Here is an 18,223-nt window from a genome sequence, read left to right on the forward strand (position 1 = left end):
GTATCTGTTATTATCCAATTTGAGCCTGTTAAAAATCACCATGGAAAGAATACGAAACTCACAGGTAAGAGGACCAAGTTTTTAAAAAGCAAAATGACCGATTGCTTTGAAACACTTATGTTTTTTTACCCTGTATTCAAATGAGATGTTACTGTTTGCATCATTTAAAAAACGAAAGTGAGACAAAAATGTTGATGATGCAAAGGAAGGGAAGGTTGCCAGTCAAGGGATGTCTCACTCTGCCTTGCCTTTTTAAACTGTCCCCTTTTGCTTTCTGTCCTAACAATGTTTTCAGTGTGCATTGTATTTGTTAAGTATATACTTTACACTTCCCAATGACTCGTGTCAAAACAGGCTATTTGGAAAATATACACCTCAATCTAAAACTGGAAGGCCAAATTGGAAATGGGTCTCATATTTCCCCTCTCCTTTCAGCTTTTTTTTAGGAGAGTTGGAGAAGTGCCTTGAAGATCCAGAAAAACTGGGATCCCTTTTTGTTAAACATGTAAGTACAATAGCAGGATTTACTTCTGCTCTCTATTGTCATACTTAGTCATTGGTTTGCCACATTAAAGGAGAACACGCTTATAGTTTACAAAAATGCTTATACTAAGAATAAAATAGAACTGTACAGTGTCAGCTGGTTGGAATTAAAATCCCCCGTTGCTCTTCTACATGTAAATGGCCTGCTTTCCTGGTCATCTGGCCTCCAGTGGGCTATTTAGCTCACGAACGGTACAGGATGGTCAGAAGGGGACCAGAGCCAGACCAGAAGCGGGAACATTTGGGGATGTCTGTGGGCAAACAGGTGTCCGGTGCAGATGGTGATGCACCTAGATGTGCAGTGGGTTCAATGCAGTAGCCAAATATAGGTGTAAGTAACTAAAATGAGTGTGTTAACGGTTAAATTTTTTTTTAGGAAAAATTACTATATTTTCAAAAAAATAGTGACCAGAGTTTTTGTATTTTTGCAGATCTCCTTAATGTGTGGCTTAATAGAAGAAAGATGCATTTTTATATCTATTTCTGTATTGAACCTACTGTCATATGTTTTTTAGTTAAAATTTATGGGGAAAAAAATATCCTTACACAGATATTTGATGGGAAAGGGATGAGTATTTTAATAGCCTTTTCAGATAATTATAGACAGTTTTCTTAGATAGTACACAAAAACTCAGCAAGTGATCATTTCTTAAAGGTCAGTTGCAACATGGAACCTGAAAACCCACTGGTGAACCTCTCCCTTGCTGTTACACTAAGTCATTGGACTGTCTCTCGCGTAAAGGCTCCTTCACCCCTGCGCCAGCTTGCAGCTTCCTGCACTGGTCTGTTGGAAAATACTGGTTCACGGATTTAGACACATCTTCCAGATGTTGAAACATTTCAATAAACAGTATGGAAAAATCAGATTTGTTCACATCACCACACATCTCTCCAGAAAAGTCTTTAAGTATCGTCAAGTACAAGGTGGCAGATCCATGTTTTCCAAAATTCTAATTTTTTGCTTGAAAGCTCAAATTTTCATTATTAACAGACATTGCCAGTTGTTTGCCTTAAAACAGCAGGCTCTTTTGTTCCTGTTCAGGGAAATGTCTACCCCATACCCACGTGTAAATAATTAGACTTTGTGTCCATCATTCTTTCAAGTAAAAATGGTGGTCCACGGAAACAAGCCGTCGGTTCAGGTCACAGCTCAGTCCCACGAGTGCATGGCCTTGGCTACTCTCATACACGGCAGAAGTGTCACGAGGACCTCTGTCTTGTCACAGGAATGTTAAAAAGATGTCTACTACTTGGTGGTTGAGTTTTATTAAAACGGCTTTTTATTCCTTCATCAAGGGCATTCTCAGGTGAAGGTGGCATGTGAAGGGCATTTGCTAAGCTGCCTGCCGTTTCTCCTACCGCTGGTTTCGCACATCAGTGCAAATGGTAGCACAGTGGAGAGGGCAGGTGACAAAATAATAGTATTATTTTGAAAATAGTTTTGACCTAATGGATCCCCAAAGAGCCTCAGGTACCCCAGGGGGTGCCCACCACACTTGGAGGATCACACATTAAGGGGTATCTCACTGTCTACTTCCTCCCTGCCTTCAGGACTTGAGATTAAGAGCTTTTTCCAACCTACCAAAAAGAGCCAGGCTTCCTGGGACCATTGGCGGGGATTGAAGGGGTGGGAGTGATGCTTGGTTTAATATTAAGCCCTGTGTCCTTTCATTGCCTCTGGTGTTTGCTGGGGAAAGCGCAGGGTTTGATGTATCTGAGGAAGCGATAATGAAGGACTGTTTTTGGAGCCAGAAAGCAGAATGTCCATCCACATCATGAATCTGGAATGTGCTCCCAAGAGTCTAAACCGTGCGGTTTTATTTGAAGCACAGTTCCTTTATGAATGAGCTGACATGCGCACGTGCTCCTCTGTTCTAACCCAGCTGTTTGCCTTTCATTCCCAGGAGAGAAGGTTGCACATGTACATAGTTTATTGTCAGAATAAGCCAAAGTCCGAGCACATCGTCTCAGAATACATTGATACTTTTTTTGAGGTAAGAACTAAGTTAGAATCTTTTGTTAACAGTTGATTTCCAAAAATTGAAGTATTGTTTGTTTCCCAGGAGATTAAGCAATCATCCAGAAAGTTAGCCTCAGTTATGAGTTCTGAACCTGTATTTCCTTCCTAGAAGTCAGAGAAATGAGTGTGAGTTCAAGCTATGATTGTATCCCTTAGCATTCAGAGGACTAGGGTCCTGGTTAAAGTAAGGGTTTTTTATTAAATCAGTTTCAAACTTAAGACTCATTACAAACCCAGAATAATTTATGATCTAAACTTTTAGCCTGGAAATAAAAATCCTTATATGAATAAAAGGAAGCAAATGAAAGAAGGCCTTTTAAAGCAAGTGTGGCAGACCATTTTGGGAAACAGCTCAGAAAGGTTCAGGTGTCAAACTTGGACGTTCTGAGCCGTCGCACGGCACTGGTTGGCTGTGTGCAGTGTGACCTCTTTCCTGGTTACTTCTACCATGGTGTCGTTAGCATTCCTGACAATGACAGGCACTGAAAACAATTGCCTTTTAAAAGACAGCACTGAAGATCCTTGTTTCTCCTTTGAAACCACAGGACTTAAAGCAGCGCCTTGGCCACAGGCTGCAACTCACAGATTTGCTGATCAAACCAGTGCAGAGAATCATGAAGTACCAGCTGCTGCTGAAGGTGAGGGCTGGCCGGGTCGCAGCCGGTGGCGGGAGGGCGAGACTTGGGGGCAGGGAGGCTTTGGCAGGTGACAGGGATATTTCTGTAAAAAATATGAGACAGTCTTGTTATTCCTGATTTTAAATATTCCAGAGTAAACTTTTTTAATTGAATAAAACACCTTACACTATTTCCTCAATGTTTTCATTGACGTGAGGTTCTGAACCAAAATGTCAGTGAAAGTGAACGTTTCCCCCCCACGGGTCTTTGATACTAACGAGATTTCTTTGGCTCCATCCACCTTACATGTTTTCTCATCTTCTTGGCACTTCCGATCAAATTAAATGTTTAATCCCTGCGCGTTCCTCTGTCAGTTCCACAGTAGCCATTGATTGATTCAGGTTCCTAAGCACAGCTGAGGGCAGAGTCACACCATTTTCCATGATAAAAGTGACTGTTTAAATATATTGCAATTCCTTCATGTATAAAACTTGGAACCTGGATGTAAAGAGAGATGGGGGCTTGTCCTGGAGTCAGGCGGCAGCCGTGACCTGCTTGGATAGATCTGGTCTGACTTTGCTCTGCTGGAGCTTGAAGTCCACATAAGAATCCCTTTCCTGTGTGTTACTGGGAGGCAAAGATGAGGACATGGGCCTCCAGGGCTTAGCCAGGGCCTGGCACGTCATGCGTGATCAGAAAGGGGACTGCTGTTGTGACTGTCACCCTCGTCATGGCCTTCTCTCCATTTCCCTCGCAGGACTTCCTCAAGTATTCCAAAAAAGCCAGCCTGGATACGTCAGAACTGGAGGTACTTACACCCCGCTGGGCCTCCAGGGTCTGCCCCGGCTCCCCAGCCCGTCTCTCAATCCCTACGTGTCTGAAGTAGCCCGTCCCTGGGAGGGAGGGATGGTTGCAGCGGGTGGTGGCGGGTCTCCCCATCCTGGACGTGCCCCTGCAAGCTAGAGGTGGGAGAGGGAGAGGAACTGAATGTGGGGGTGTATTTGAGGGCTAGCACACTTGCTTCGCCCCCGAGGAAGCGATCGCTCACTCTGCTTTCCCCCGCCCCGCAGAGAGCCGTGGAGGTCATGTGCATAGTCCCCAAGCGGTGCAACGACATGATGAACGTCGGGCGGCTGCAGGGATTTGACGTAATGCGGCTGTTCTTCTTTAAACTCGCTCCTCTGGCTGCCATCCCTTTCTTTTGTCTCGGATTCTTTATCTCCACCTGTAGAAAGCTGATCCTTTTTGCTTGGTTTTCTGTCTTCTCTCGCTGTCCTTCAACCTGATTGATGTTTTCTTTCAACTTCTTTCGGTATATTTGATTTGCTCCTTGGGGACCTTCCTCTGCTCCAAGCCCAGCGCCTCATGGCGGAAACCAGCAGGGCTCTGCTTAGTCTCTTGGGCCCTCTGCTCCTGCAAGAGCGGTGTTTCCTTTCCCGGCACGGAGTGGGAAGCAGGTGGCCGGTCCATCTGTCATCCCTGGAAGCGTGACTTCGGGGTCACTGTGCTCATCATTAGTCTGCAGACTTTCCTATGAGTTGCCAGACTACTCAGATTACACATTACCTATGAGTATCCTAAGGATATTCAGAACCAGAATCCTTCCCCCCAACCCCCAATTTGATTATTGAGTGAAGAGACAGGAGTTTTTCCTTTTCTTGCCTACTGTTCTGCTAGAGGATTGGGTTTAACCTGCTGGTGCTATGGTTCTCAGAGAAGTAAACCCAGACTCTCCTGGAGAGCTCTGAAAACCCAGGTTCCCAAGCAATGTGACCAGGTCCCACTGGGGGTGCTGGTGTTGCTGGGCGGGGGACCGCACTTGAGAAGCGTTCTTCCACTGCAAACGAGATCCTGAGACCCACTGTCAGGCTTTGATTGTAACTCATGCCAGTGAAGTACACGAAGGTCGGCAAGAATTTGACGTGGGTGATTTTTCTTTTTGGGGCTCAGAACTCATTAGAATAAAAGACATTTTTAGACTCTATAAACGAATACATGAAAGATACTTTATTATTCTGTGGGAGGAAAGCTAAAGAAAACAGAACTTCATCTGTCTTAACTTAGAATGCAATGTTTTCTTCTCCTATTCCTTTGCCCCCTTTTCCTTGTTCTAGGGTAAAATTGTTGCCCAGGGCAAGCTGCTCTTACAGGACACATTCTTGGTCACAGACCAAGACACGGGACTTCTGCCTCGCTGCAGAGAGAGGCGGGTGTTCCTCTTCGAGCAGATCGTCATTTTCAGCGAGCCGCTTGATAAAAAAAAGGGCTTCTCCATGCCAGGATTCCTATTTAAGAACAGCGTCAAGGTAACCTGTAGGCATGTGTTTTCTCATGTGCTAACGCATACACCCGTCATGCTGATAAACTGTTTCCTTTTTAATGGTGGCATGTCCTGCTGTCTTGTTTATTAAATATTTAGAAAATTTTCTAATACATTTCAGAACCTTTAAATTCACTCCATCCGTCCGCCATCTGTGTCCTCAGTGGCCAATGTCTTCCACATGCTGCAGCCACTCATTTGTACCACGAGAGGCCCTCACCGTGGTTAGTTTTTGTGCTCCACCTTCTCTAGGACCAAGTGAAATTTGTTTAAGTTCAGGGGCCTGGATTGGGAGAGGAGAGCTTAGCCAGGGTCGTCTTCCCCACTTAACAAAGAGCTATTCTGCACTCAGCTCGGCCTGGGGCTCGAGGGATGGATGAGGCAGGTGGTCCGTGCCCTGGGGTAGCTTGCTTTCTGATAGAAAAAAATTTATTGTCTGATAAACAATAAAATTATCGCAAATGACCCTGAGTCCTAGAAAAGGGACAAACCAAGGGTGAGAGAGAGGAGGCCTGAGGTCCCAGCAGATTACCATTTCTAGTTAATTGTTTAAGCTACTGGTTGAACTCCTGGTAATCCCCATGTACCTGAGTGAGAAGAGTCATTAAAAAGCTTTAAGGTAATGATTCCTGAGGCAATAAAAATGGCAGCTCAGCCAAAAAGTGGTTGTTTCAGTTTTGACCTAGGATGAACTGTGCCCTCGACCAGTGGGAATAAATGGGCTTTCGTTTTTTTATCGTGGTAAAATACACATAACATAAAAATTAGCAACTTAACCATTGTTCAGTGTACAGCCCAATGGCATTAAGGACATTCACATTGTTGTGCAGCTGTCACCACCGTCCACCTCCAGAACTCTTCATCTTCTAAAACTAAAACTCCATACTCATTAAACACTAACTCCCCATTCCACCTCCCCTGGCCCTGCAACCAGCCTTCCATGTACTGTCTCTGGGAGTCTGATGACTCTAGGTACCTCAGCTAAGTGGAATCATAACAGTGTTCATCTTTTGATGACTGGCTCATTTCACGTAGCATAATGTCCTCCAGGTTCAGCTGTGTTGTACCTTATGACAGACTGTCCTTCCTTTTTAAGGCTGAAAAATAGTCTATGGTATATATAGACCAGACTTTGATTATCCATTCATCTGTTGATGGACACATGGGTTGCTTCTGCCTTTCAGCCGTTGTGAGTAACACTTTTTTTCAGGTGAGTTGCCTTTGCCTGGAGGAAAATGTGGAAAACGATCCCTGTAAATTTGCTCTGACATCGAGGGCGGGTGATGTGGTGGAGACCTTCATCTTGCATTCATCCAGCCCAAGTGTTCGGCAAACGTGGATCCATGAAATCAACCAAATTTTAGAAAACCAGCGCAATTTTTTAAACGGTAATGTGTGTTCTGTTCCTGGGTAGGGGTTTTCTTTCCCTAATGTACAGATTTCTGTTTCTCGTCTCCTATTACATACAAATAATAGGAGACGCAACTTAGTGGACTGGGCACCGTTCTAAGCACGGTCTGTATGTTGCTTCATTTCATCTTCACAATGACCCTGTGTGGCAGGTACTCCTATTGTTCCCATTTTACAGATGAGGAAGCTGAGGCACAAAATGGATTCGTAATTTGCTCCAAGTCCCACAGATTGTTCACAGCAGAGTCAGGATACAGAGCAGGCCATCTGGCTCTTGGCCGTGTGCCCCACACACTACGCTGTTCATTCCGTCCCCCTGGCTCTCGTACCATATGTGCACCAGAGCCCTGTCCTGGGAAAGGAATGCATGAGAAAAAACTTAAGGCAGCGGATGGAATCGGCCAAAGATACTGGAGGCATTCTTGAGGGCAACTTTAAAATTTGTGTTCAATAGCATTGTACATCACGCCTCCCTCCTCATTAGGACAAGACATGTTTTTTCCTTCCCACTTCCATGGCATGAGTGATTCTAGAAGAGCAATACAATAATGATACAGCACAACACCGTGCAGCAGTAAGGGGCCAGACCTCAGGGGAAAGGGCTTCTCCACGTGGAGAGGGAGACCACACTGACCTTATGTCACAGTTATTTTGACTCCTTATAGCCCTGACCTGAAACTGCTTGCTCCTCTTCGTGACAACTGACTTTGACTCTGGTTTTAATTTAACGATCTCAGAAGAGCTTCAAGAATTCAGTGAGAAGCTAAATACTCATTCAATGTGTTTTCTTTCTCCTTTTCTCATGTTCACATTCCGTGTCTATGCCTCGGTCCAACAGGACATTATAATTTCTTTTCTTTTTTTCTTTTTTTTTTTTTTTTAACATTTTTTATTGAGTTACAGTCATTTTACAATGTTGTGTCAAATTCCAGTGTAGAGCACAATTTTTCAGTTATACATGAACATATATATATATATTCATCGTCACATTTTTTTTTCACTGTGAGCTACCACAAGATCTTGTATATATTTCCCTGTACTATACAGTATAATCTTGTTTATCTATTCTACATATGCCTGTCAGTATCTACAAATTTTGAACTCCCAGTCTGTCCCTTCCCACCCTCCACCCCCTTGGGAACCACAAGTTTGTATTCTATGTCTGTGAGTCTGTTTCTCTGTTTCTGTTTGGTATTACGTTCTTTAATTTTTTTTTAAATTCCACATATGAGCAATCTCATATGGTATTTTTCTTTCTCTTTCTGGCTTACTTCACTTGGAATGACATTGTTCAGGAACATCCATGTTGCTGCAAATGGCATTATGTTGTCGGTTTTTATGGCTGAGTAGTATTCCATTGTATAAATATACCACATCTTCTTTATCCAGTCATCTGTTGATGGACATTTAGGCTGTTTCCATGTTTTGGCTATTGTAAATAGTGCTGCTATGAACATTGGGGTGCAGGTGTCATTCTGAAGTAGGGTTCCTTCTGGATATATGCCCAGGAGTGGGATTCCTGGGTCATATGGTAAGTCTATTCCTAGACTTTTGAGGAATCTCCATACTGTTTTCCACAGTGGCTGCACCAAACTGCATTCCCACCAGCAGTGTAGGAAAGTTCCCTTTGTCTCCACAGCCTCTCCAGCATTTGTCATTTGTGGACTTTTGAATGATAGCCATTCTGGCTGGTGTGAGGTGTTACCTCATCGTAGTTTTGATTTGCATTTCTCTGATAATTAGTGATATTGAGCATGTTTTCATGTGCCTATTGATCATTTGTATTTCTTGGAGAATTGCTTGTTTAGGTCTTCTGCCCATTTTTGGATTGGTTTTTTTTTTTTTTAAGTCATATGAGCTGCTTATATATTCTGGAGATCAAGCCTTTGTCGGTTTCATCGTTTGCAAAAATTTTCTCCCAATCCATAGGTTGTTGTTTTGTTTTACTTATGGTTTCCTTTGCTGTGCAGAAGCTTGTAAGTTTCATTAGGTCCCATTTGTTTATTCTTGCTTTTATTTCTATTGCTTGGGTAGACCGCCCTAGGAGAACATTTTTAAGATGTATGTGAGATAATGTTTTGCCTGTATTTTCTTCTAGGAGGTTTATTGTATCTTGTCTTATGTTTAAGTCTTTGATCCATTTTGAGTTTATCTTTGTGTATGGTGTAAGGGAGTGTTCATTGATTTACATGCTGCTGTCCAGTTTTCCTAACACCATTTGCTGAAGAGACTGTCTTTATTCCATTGTATCTTCTTGCCTCCTTTGTCAAAGATTAGTTGACTGAAAGTTTGTGAGTTCATTTCTGGGCTCTCTGTTCTGTTCCATTGGTCCATATGTCTGTTTTTGTAGCAATACCATGCTGTCTTGATGACTGTAGCTCTATAGTATTGTCTGAAGTCTGGGAGAGTTATTCCTCCAGCCTCTTTCTTTTTCTTCAGTAATGCTTTGGCAATTCTAGGTCTTTTGTGCTTTCATATAAATTTTATTATGAGTTGTTCTAGTTCTGTGAAATATGTCCTGGTTAATTTGATAGGGATTGCATTAAATCTGTAGATTGCCTTGGGCAGTTTGACCATTTTAACAATATTGATTCTTCCAATCCAGGAACATGGGATATCTTTCCGTTTTTTTAAGTCTACTTTAATTTCCTTCATCAATGGTTTATAATTTTCCATGTATAAGTCTTTCACCTCCTTGGTTAGATTTATCCCTATATATGTTATTACTTTGGGTGCTATTTTAAAGGGGATTGTTTCTTGACTTTCTTTTTCTGTTGATTCATTATTAGTGTAAAGAAATGCAACTGATTTTTGAACGTTAATCTTGTAACCTGCTGCCTTGCTGGATTCTTTGATTAGTTCTAGTAGTTTTTGTGTGGACCTTATAATTTCTTTGTCACATAAAATCACCTCCACACCTTGAATGACACTTAAGAACCAGGAACACAGGCACTAAAATCAGTGTGGAAAATCAATGGGGGAGACTGATGGAACACGTGCTTAGCATGCACAAGGTCCCAGGTTCAATCCCCAGTACCTCCACTAAAAAAAATAAATAAATAAAAAAGAAACTTAAGAAAATAAATAAATAAAAGAATTTTTTTTAAATCAAGGTTACATGGCATTTTTGGCCAAGTGGTAATCAGTTTCTCGGGTGTTAACTCCAGGCTCCTGTCTAGACTGTAGATTGGTCATTGCTTACATGTCCAGTTAGAATTGGATGTCTGGGGCTGGTGGGTTGGGGGGATGTTCCCGTTTATGTAGAAAAAAGTTCTGCGCCCATGACTGAGTGAATGCAGGTCTCTTTAAATACGTTGTTCTGAAGTGCTGCATTGAATGCCGGGCCCCAGCATGTAACTACTGGGACGTCTCTGAACCTCTGCTGTCTTCTTCAAAGTAAAGTGAGCTGCCTCCCGAGTTGCAGGCATGACCGAGCCATGCTCTTCAGGTTTCCCAGGTACTTGTTCAGTCTAGAGGACGGTAGTAATTCCTGCTCCCGAGGGTGAAGGAGACCAGGAACATGCTCTCGCCTTAGTCTGTCCGGTGTCATTGGCTCCAGAGTGCACTTCCACACGTGCCTGATGCCTCTGGATTATTGTACATCTCAAAGATTTTCGGTCTTTCAGAATTTGTGTTGGTGTTTCCCCAGATCTTACTTTGCATTTTCCCCGCAGATGATTATGTAACTGAATCACTAAAGCCCAGAGGTGGGACAGCCTCACAACCCACAGTGGTCTGTGCTCTCCTTCCCTTCCATGTCTCTCCTGCCCAGTCTGCAAAGCCGAGGTGGTCTCTGCCTCCCTGTTTGGTAACCACAGGATTGCTTAACTGCTCTCTGGTTTAAGAAGACCATTGCAGCACCTGGACTAAACTTTTTCACTCAAGGAGCCAGCTGGTACCCGGGGAGGCCCAGCTGACTCCCCTAGCAGCTTGGGACCCCGCTGACACTGGCGATTTGCATGGGACGCTCCCGGCTGATTCAGTTCCTTTTCACTTGGCAGTGGTGCTGGGGCTGTGCTTGCTTCTCCTCCAACCTCTCCTTGACCTTGTACTTCTGCTCCCTTGGCCCCCTGGCCACCCCTCACAGGGCAGGCAGACTGCCCTTGATGGAGCCAATTTAAACTCCTTCATGAACAGGAGGGTAGAATATAAGACCTTTTCTTTTTCAGCCCCTGATGTTTGGATGGTGTCAGCCTGCCGCCTGGAGAATGGCTGGGTGTGTCTAGAGCATAGTGATTGGAAGTTAGGTGGATACCCTGTGACTTGACTGTGGGGCACGAAGACCAGCACTCCCTTTCAATTAATCGTGCCTCTTTTCCTTTGGCCCCTGTGGCGGTCCTTTTCTGGGACCCCTGACTGACTCTCTTCTGTATCTCACGTGTCTTCCAGCCTTGACATCACCAATCGAGTATCAGAGGAACCACAGCGGGGGCGGCGGCGGCGGGGGCAGCGGCGGGGGTGGGGGCGGCGGCGGGGCCCCCAGCGGCAGCGGCGGCAGCAACCACGGCGGCGGCCCCGGCAGCGGCGGCGGCCCCCCCAGCTCCAGCCGAAGCAGACCCTCCCGGATCCCCCAGCCTGTCAGACACCACTCCCCCGTGCTGGTCTCCTCTGCAGCCTCCAGCCAAGCAGAGGCAGACAAGATGTCAGGTATGTCCGCTCCCGGCCTGTCACTGCCTCCTCCCAGCAGCAGCCTCGCCCTGGAGCCTGGCCCCAGCCAGCCCACCAGGCGCCCCCCCAGCAGCGAGCCCGAAGGTCCCGAGCGAGAAGCGGAGCCGATCCCCAAGATGAAGGTGATGGACAGCCCCAGGAAGGCCACCGGGATTGCCACGGGTGCCCATCAGGACGGAGCCGCTAAGGAGGCGCGGGCGCCCCCGGAGGACGGCCGCGCGCGGAGCGGCCTGGGCCCCCTGCCCTTGGGCAAGCCCCGGCCCGGGGCCATCTCGCCTCTGAACTCTCCTCTGTCTGCCGCCTTCCCCTCTCCGATCGGCAAGGAGCCCTTGCCCCCTAGCAGCCCCCTGCAGAAGGGGGGCTCCTTCTGGAGCTCCATCCCCGCCTCCCCCTCCAGCCGGCCCGGCTCCTTCACCTTCCCGGGGGACAGTGACTCCCTCCAGCGGCAGGCGCACCGCCACGCGGCCCCCAGCAAGGACACGGACCGCATGAGCACGTGCTCCTCGGCCAGCGAGCAGTCCGTGCAGTCCACCCAGAGCAATGGGGTAAGAGCGCCCGGCCGCCTCCGCCCGCCCGCCCCGCTGCCTCTGTCCCGCGGCTCCTCTTCTAAACCTCCCGCGTCACCGCCGCTGTCCTCGTACTAACTGCGGGCTCTCCGCTGCTGCGCTGCGGTAATCAGCTGCTCCGGGCCTCCCTGCGCACTGACCACGCAGACCCGCGGGACGCCTTCTAACCCCTCCTGCTCCCGGCGGACGGCGCGCTCTCGTCTCTACTAACTCGCTGCTTGCTTGGTTTGTGTCTCCTTAATACGGGAACGCAGATCATTAACCTTCTGAATGCGGCATCTTTAAACCTTTCACGTTTTCCGACCAACCGAGTATCTTGGAACTTCCTCTCTAGCTCCTGCCTTCCTCACACACTTTTTTAGAGGGGTCAGTGTCCCCTCTGTCTACCTCCTACGTCAACTGAAAGCTGTACATTCTAAGCTTTTTGCTCATCGCTTGGTTGTGCTCTTTTACGCCTTAAATTACCTTTGCAGCGTTTTTGACTCATCTGCTGAAAAAAAAAACCTCAAGAAAACTTCCAACAGCAATTCAAAGCAAACTTAAACTGACAAAATGGGTGGAAGGAATCTCTCCAGTGGAAATATTTGTCCGTCCCCCCCCCCCCCAAAGTTTCACTGTGGAAGAGAGTCTGCTCTGGGGCCTCTGGATGGTGGGCTCCACCGGCGGCTGGGAGCGGAGGCGCAGGCAGGCTGGATTCGGAGCGTCCACGTTCTGTCCAGCAGGGGGCGCAGTGCGGGCGCCGGTCGCTGCAGGGCATCGCCCATCACTATACGTGTTCTCAGCAGAAGGGTTGCTGTGGTGGGGTTTCCCCCCCATCCTGTGGCTTCCTCACTATCCTACCCGACTGTTTCGTACACGGCAGATGATCTGACCCATAACACCTTCCCAGAGGCATGCATGAGGAATTAGAGCTGTTCTAATGAGTGTATATTTGATCACCTTATAAATTTTTAAATTCATTTCCCTGAAAGGGTCTGTGTTTCTCTTTATACAAAAGAAAAAAGAAAGAAAGAAAGATGGCTTGTGCATGTCTCTCCCTCTTTCCTCTGGACTTCCATTAATGCTTTGTTGGGGTTGACTTGGCCTTATTCTCTCCTTCTATGTTTTGTTATGTATTTTGTTAACCTCAATCTTTGTATTTAACTGAGGGAGAAATTAAGAAACGGGTCTTGGTACATTTATTTGCCCTTCAATTTTCTGCTCAAAAGTAAGTGGTAGGGGCAGGCATCCTCTGCAGTGGCCGTCCCCAGTGTCCTCGGGTCCTGCAGAGAGCCTGGGCCCCCACCTCCTGTTAGTTTCAAAATGCTGGGTATGCAGGTGAGCATCAGAAGAGTTTCAGCCAGGAGAAAGATGCAGAGGCTGGGTGATGCTCGCACCTGCTAGTGCCTAGTTGAACTCTCAGGATGCAGGCGTGGCCTCACAGCTGAGACCAGTCTGAAATCAGCCAGGCAACAGCCCTTGAGCCCATCCTAACCTGGACGCTTCCCCTTTGAGCACACGAGGGGTTCTCAGAGCCTGTGTTTCAGAAGGAACACCTCACACGCCCTGGTGCGGGAGCCCATGCTGGCCCTTGCGTGTCCCTGAGTGTGCACCAGCCCCCACCCGGCCCCCCCAGGATGCTCACTCTGAGATCAGGATGCTCACTCTGAGATAAGCCCCGTCAGGTGGGGCACACACGTTCTGGCCAGTGTTAGGTTGCCAAAGTTGCCTCTGGTTTCTGCCTCTCATTGTTTCTTAATGTGGTAGGTAACCTATAAAGGGAATTTGCCAGTGTTCTGGGTGAGTCCAAGTGCCTTACAGAATCACCCTGGAGGCCTGGGAAGACCACTGGAGGCCTAGAACAGACATTTGAAAATGTCCTCTAGAACTCTTGAGTATTTTTGTTAAAGGAACCACCACTCTGCCCACTCCCACCCATTCAGGCCACCTAATCCCCCCGCCGGGTCAGCTGCAGCCTCCTTCCTTCTTGTCGGCTTCTGTGAAGCTGTCTGCGGTCACTGCCAAGCAGCTGTACCTACGCCACGGCCTCGGTCTTCCTTCCTCCTTTAATGGGCACCTTCTGGAAAGTTCCACCAAGAGCAAGAGAGTGGATGTGGATCAACCCACTGACTGTGCCAGCCCCCAAATGTGGACGTCCACAACTTCCCCACACCCCTTCCCCAGTCTAGACAGCAGTGAAAATACAGCCTTGCCTTTCTCTCAGAGGCTGGCCAGCATTAAATGAGATAGATTTTTAAATGCCTGATACTTAGATTGGTACATGGTGAGTTTTCAGAAACTCTAAACAGCTGTGTTCTTGTGGCAAAATATGAATTATGAGACAAAATCTGGTACACTGTATTACCAAAGACATCTGTACCACATAAGTTGGTTTTGTTTACATTTTCTAGCAAATGTGGCTTTGTAGTCTCAAAACCATCGGGTGTCAGGATACTAAAGTGCATGCTAAAAGGATAGGACTGCATAAAGGAGTGTACCCAGGCCAAGCCTAACGTGGACAGTCCGGGGACACGGCCAGACTCCTCAGCTGAGACGGAAACGAGAACCTGGCACCCCACTGTGTCTAACTTACGTATCCACTGCGGGCCAGAGCATGGCCCAGCCCTTGGGATCCCCAGCACGCTGGCTCGCTGACAGTGGACAGCCGTCTGCTTCCGTGTGTCCTGATACCAGCTCAGTAACCCAGAGCTGACATGCATGTGGCAAGATTTCTGACAGTCACATCTGCACAACCAGGACCTGCCCCAAGCATCCAAGAGCCCAGGTGAGACCAGCGTCTTCAGAGTCCTGGGAATCCGTGAACATCCAGACGACATCTTTGGTGGGAGCCTCTGAGAAGATGCTGAGGGGAGCAGGGCGCCTGACGTGCCACCTGCCGACAGAGGGGATGGGGCAGGACGTAGCTTGGGATTTGGCAGAGGTCTCAGCTTCCTCCTCCTTCCCTGGACCAAGGGGTCACTTGGTAAATGACAGCTTGGGACAAATACTGTCATTTGTGGTTTTTTCCACTCAGCAGCTACCACCACACAGCTTGTGGGCCTGGGTAGGTGGCCTCAAGAAGTGATCTTTGTTTTAATTTTGCAATCTTGCCTCGCTGACTGAGTTACTGAACATGTATTGAGTGCCTGCTACATGTCAGTCACTGTGATGGATGCTAAAGACACAGTAGTGACCCGAAGAGATCGGGTACCACTGGCACTCCAAGATAAGGAGAAGGTAGGCTTCCCCTTGCCAGGGGTTGTCCCCATGGCTGCAGCATCTTCGGGACACTGGAATCACGCAAGCTTGTAAGAGGGCTGCCCACCAAGGGACGTGTGAAGGAGGCAGAGTAGCTCTCCATGAGAGCAGAACAGGAACTGATTTACTTTACAGATGTCCCCCGTTCTTCTTTTAAAAGGACAAACGTGGAAACGATGAGGGATGCCAGCAGCTCGGCGTGATCCTGGAATACATGTTCTCGGTGAACATTTTATCTGGCAAATTTGGGACCTTTTCCATGATCTGATCTGTCAGCGAGCTGAAGAGCTACTCGTTGTGGCTTTTTTTATTTAATAAAACTTTAAAAAATGAGCATGAGAGTCCCAGTGATGTTACCATGACATAGGTAGAACCCAGCACGGCATCAGTGTGAGGATGAGCTGTTCTTTTGACGGTGCAAGGAAGTCGGGGCTAAAATAAACTTCCAAAGGAAAATGTCACCATCGCCATAGTTTGTTTTTTTGTTTGTTTGTTTTAAGATTGTTCCTAAATTGCTTTCTAGAGAAACCCTGGTGATCAGTTACTGAAAAAAGGCACCCAGTTAAGTAGCTAAAGAGTGGCACGGAGGGAGGGTGCAGAGTCCCTCCGTGCCCACCCGGTGAGCCCTGCTCTGGGCCGTCATGCAGCGGCCCACGCAGACGCGCACTGTCCTGCCACCAGATTTCACTTCAGTTCCCCTCTGCCTTTTTGTTCCTCTTTCCCTCTACAGAGTGAAAGTAGCAGCAGTAGCAACATCTCCACCATGTTGGTGACACACGATTACACGGCAGTGAAGGAGGATGAGATAAACGTCTACCAAGGAGAGGTCGTTCAAATTCTGGCCAGCAATCAACAGAACATGTTTCTGGTGTTCCGAGCCGCCACTGACCAGTGCCCCGCAGCCGAGGGCTGGATTCCGGGCTTCGTCCTGGGGCACACCAGTGCAGTCATCATGGAGAACCCCGACGGGGCTCTCAAGTGAGTGCCCGGCAGGGCAGCTGGGGTTGGGGGAGCCTGGGAGGGGGCGCCCGTGGAGAGAAAGCTGCGCTGTGGTCAGTTGAATGAGTTCATTCCTAAGTGCTGTGTGGAACCCCGAAGTGAAAATGGGCTGGCCTTCCCTCTCAGACTCGTTTGATGAGTTCTTTTAATAACCTGTGTTTGCACACACGTGGCTTTTTTAAACCGCTAGGTAGAACACAGAGATATTTTAAGTCCCAGAGGTCCTGAGAGGGGAAGCTTTTTAAGACCCCCTAACTCGTTACTGGTTGTGCTGAGGGTGCGTGGGTGAAGATCATCATTCTGTAAGCTGCAGCTAAAGGTCTGTTATGCCATTACCATTACGCCCTATATATACTGGAAGATTAGTTCAGTTAAGAAACTTGAAACCAATTTTGCTGCATTAAGCATTATTTTAAAGGAAGCTGAATTCAGCTGCTGGTTTCAAACTCTGCCCTTCCCTGAATCTCTCTGGCTATGGGAGAGGACAGCCAGGTGGCTTCTGGGAGTGGAAGCATTGCAAACCTATGATTTTTAAGTCTTCAAAGGCTTCAGCCCAAAAAATCAGACTCAAGAGCACTAACAGTGGCCACATTCCTCTCCAGGCATGGCAGTTCCCCTGCCTGGGTTTGCAGCCCAGACTGGCCAGCATCCCAGCACCACCCTGTACCTCTGGGCTCAGCGTTCACACCCGGGCTTGAGTCCGGGCTTGAGTTCAGGCTACAAAGAACCTACTGTCCTTAACAGTCCCTTGTCCTGTTTCTCCTTGATATATGGAAATATTTTATTCTGGCACATTGTTCAAGAGTCCCGTTTTTTATTTTGCTTTCTCAAAAATATTCTCAGGTCCTGTATTAGGGTTCTGCAGAGAAATAGAACCAATAGAGTGTAGGGGTGTATGTATGTTATAAGGTATTGGCTCATACAATTGTGGAGACCGGCGAGTCCAGATCTGCACTGTGGGCCAGCAGGCTGGGGGCCTGGAAGAGACAGTGGTGCAGATGAAGCCTAAAGGCATTCTGCCTGAGAATTCCCTCTTGCTCAGGGAGGCCAGTCTTTTTGTTCTAGTCAGGCCTTCAACTGATTGGATGAAGCCCACCACACTTTGGAGGGCAGTCTGCTTTACTCTACCAATTAAAATGTCAATTTCATCCAGGAACACCCAAAATGATGTGTGACCAAATAACTGAGCGCTGTCAAGTTGATACATAAAACTAACCATCCCAGGTACCTTTGTATTTTAATCCTTAAAACTTAACTTAAGAAATTGTTGGTTTTATATCTCTGGTTATCGAGAACCACAGGAAAGTTCTCCTCAGCAGAGATGACTGTTGCTAAAGGAATCTCAGTCCCCTGACAGCCGCCTACGTTGGACAGTCAGCTCTTCTCTAATGCTTTCAGGGAATCATTTGCTAAACACTGGGGAGGCATAATACTAGCAATGTGTTATCCGCCCCCTAGGAAGGCAACATCTTGGCACACAGCACTCCGTTTAAGGAAGAAATCTGAGAAAAAAGATAAAGACGGCAAACGGGAAGGCAAGTTGGAGAACGGTTATCGGAAGTCCCGGGAAGGGCTCAGCAACAAGGCATCTGTGAAGGTGAGCACAGCGCCTCCAGGGACCTGTGTCGCTCCTCGGGGAGCAGGAGGAGCCTGGACCGGGTCCTGGCAGCACCCCGTCTCCCTCTGCCCTGCGAGTAGACCCGAGGGCCTTTGTAGGGGGATGGTGTGGCCCAGGTATGCACCGGTGTTCCGAGGAACCAGGTATACAAGTGTACACCTCACTGGGCGCATGCGTGGCTGACAAGGACCGCCGCTAGGTTCCCAGAGGAAGCAGAGACTAGAT

At 47.4% G+C, this 18,223-nt stretch overlaps 1 protein-coding gene across 2 annotated transcripts in view; it reads left to right on the plus strand.

Annotated features, from left to right (window-relative positions):
• TRIO (trio Rho guanine nucleotide exchange factor) overlaps positions 1–18,223 on the plus strand; it is a 331,311-nt gene that overhangs the window by 303,208 nt on the left and 9,880 nt on the right. For both annotated transcript variants that reach the window (XM_031443331.2, XM_064479579.1), the window contains exons 41-50: positions 436–505; positions 2,448–2,537; positions 3,109–3,201; positions 3,938–3,988; positions 4,251–4,328; positions 5,295–5,486; positions 6,711–6,888; positions 11,300–12,123; positions 16,112–16,359; positions 17,839–17,977. In XM_031443331.2, the coding sequence (XP_031299191.2) occupies positions 436–505; positions 2,448–2,537; positions 3,109–3,201; positions 3,938–3,988; positions 4,251–4,328; positions 5,295–5,486; positions 6,711–6,888; positions 11,300–12,123; positions 16,112–16,359; positions 17,839–17,977 (1,963 nt within the window). The remainder of the gene's footprint in view (positions 1–435; positions 506–2,447; positions 2,538–3,108; positions 3,202–3,937; positions 3,989–4,250; positions 4,329–5,294; positions 5,487–6,710; positions 6,889–11,299; positions 12,124–16,111; positions 16,360–17,838; positions 17,978–18,223) is intronic.

The sequence above is a fragment of the Camelus dromedarius genome, chromosome 3, assembly GCF_036321535.1.
Source record: "Camelus dromedarius isolate mCamDro1 chromosome 3, mCamDro1.pat, whole genome shotgun sequence".
Taxonomy (NCBI): domain Eukaryota; kingdom Metazoa; phylum Chordata; class Mammalia; order Artiodactyla; family Camelidae; genus Camelus; species Camelus dromedarius.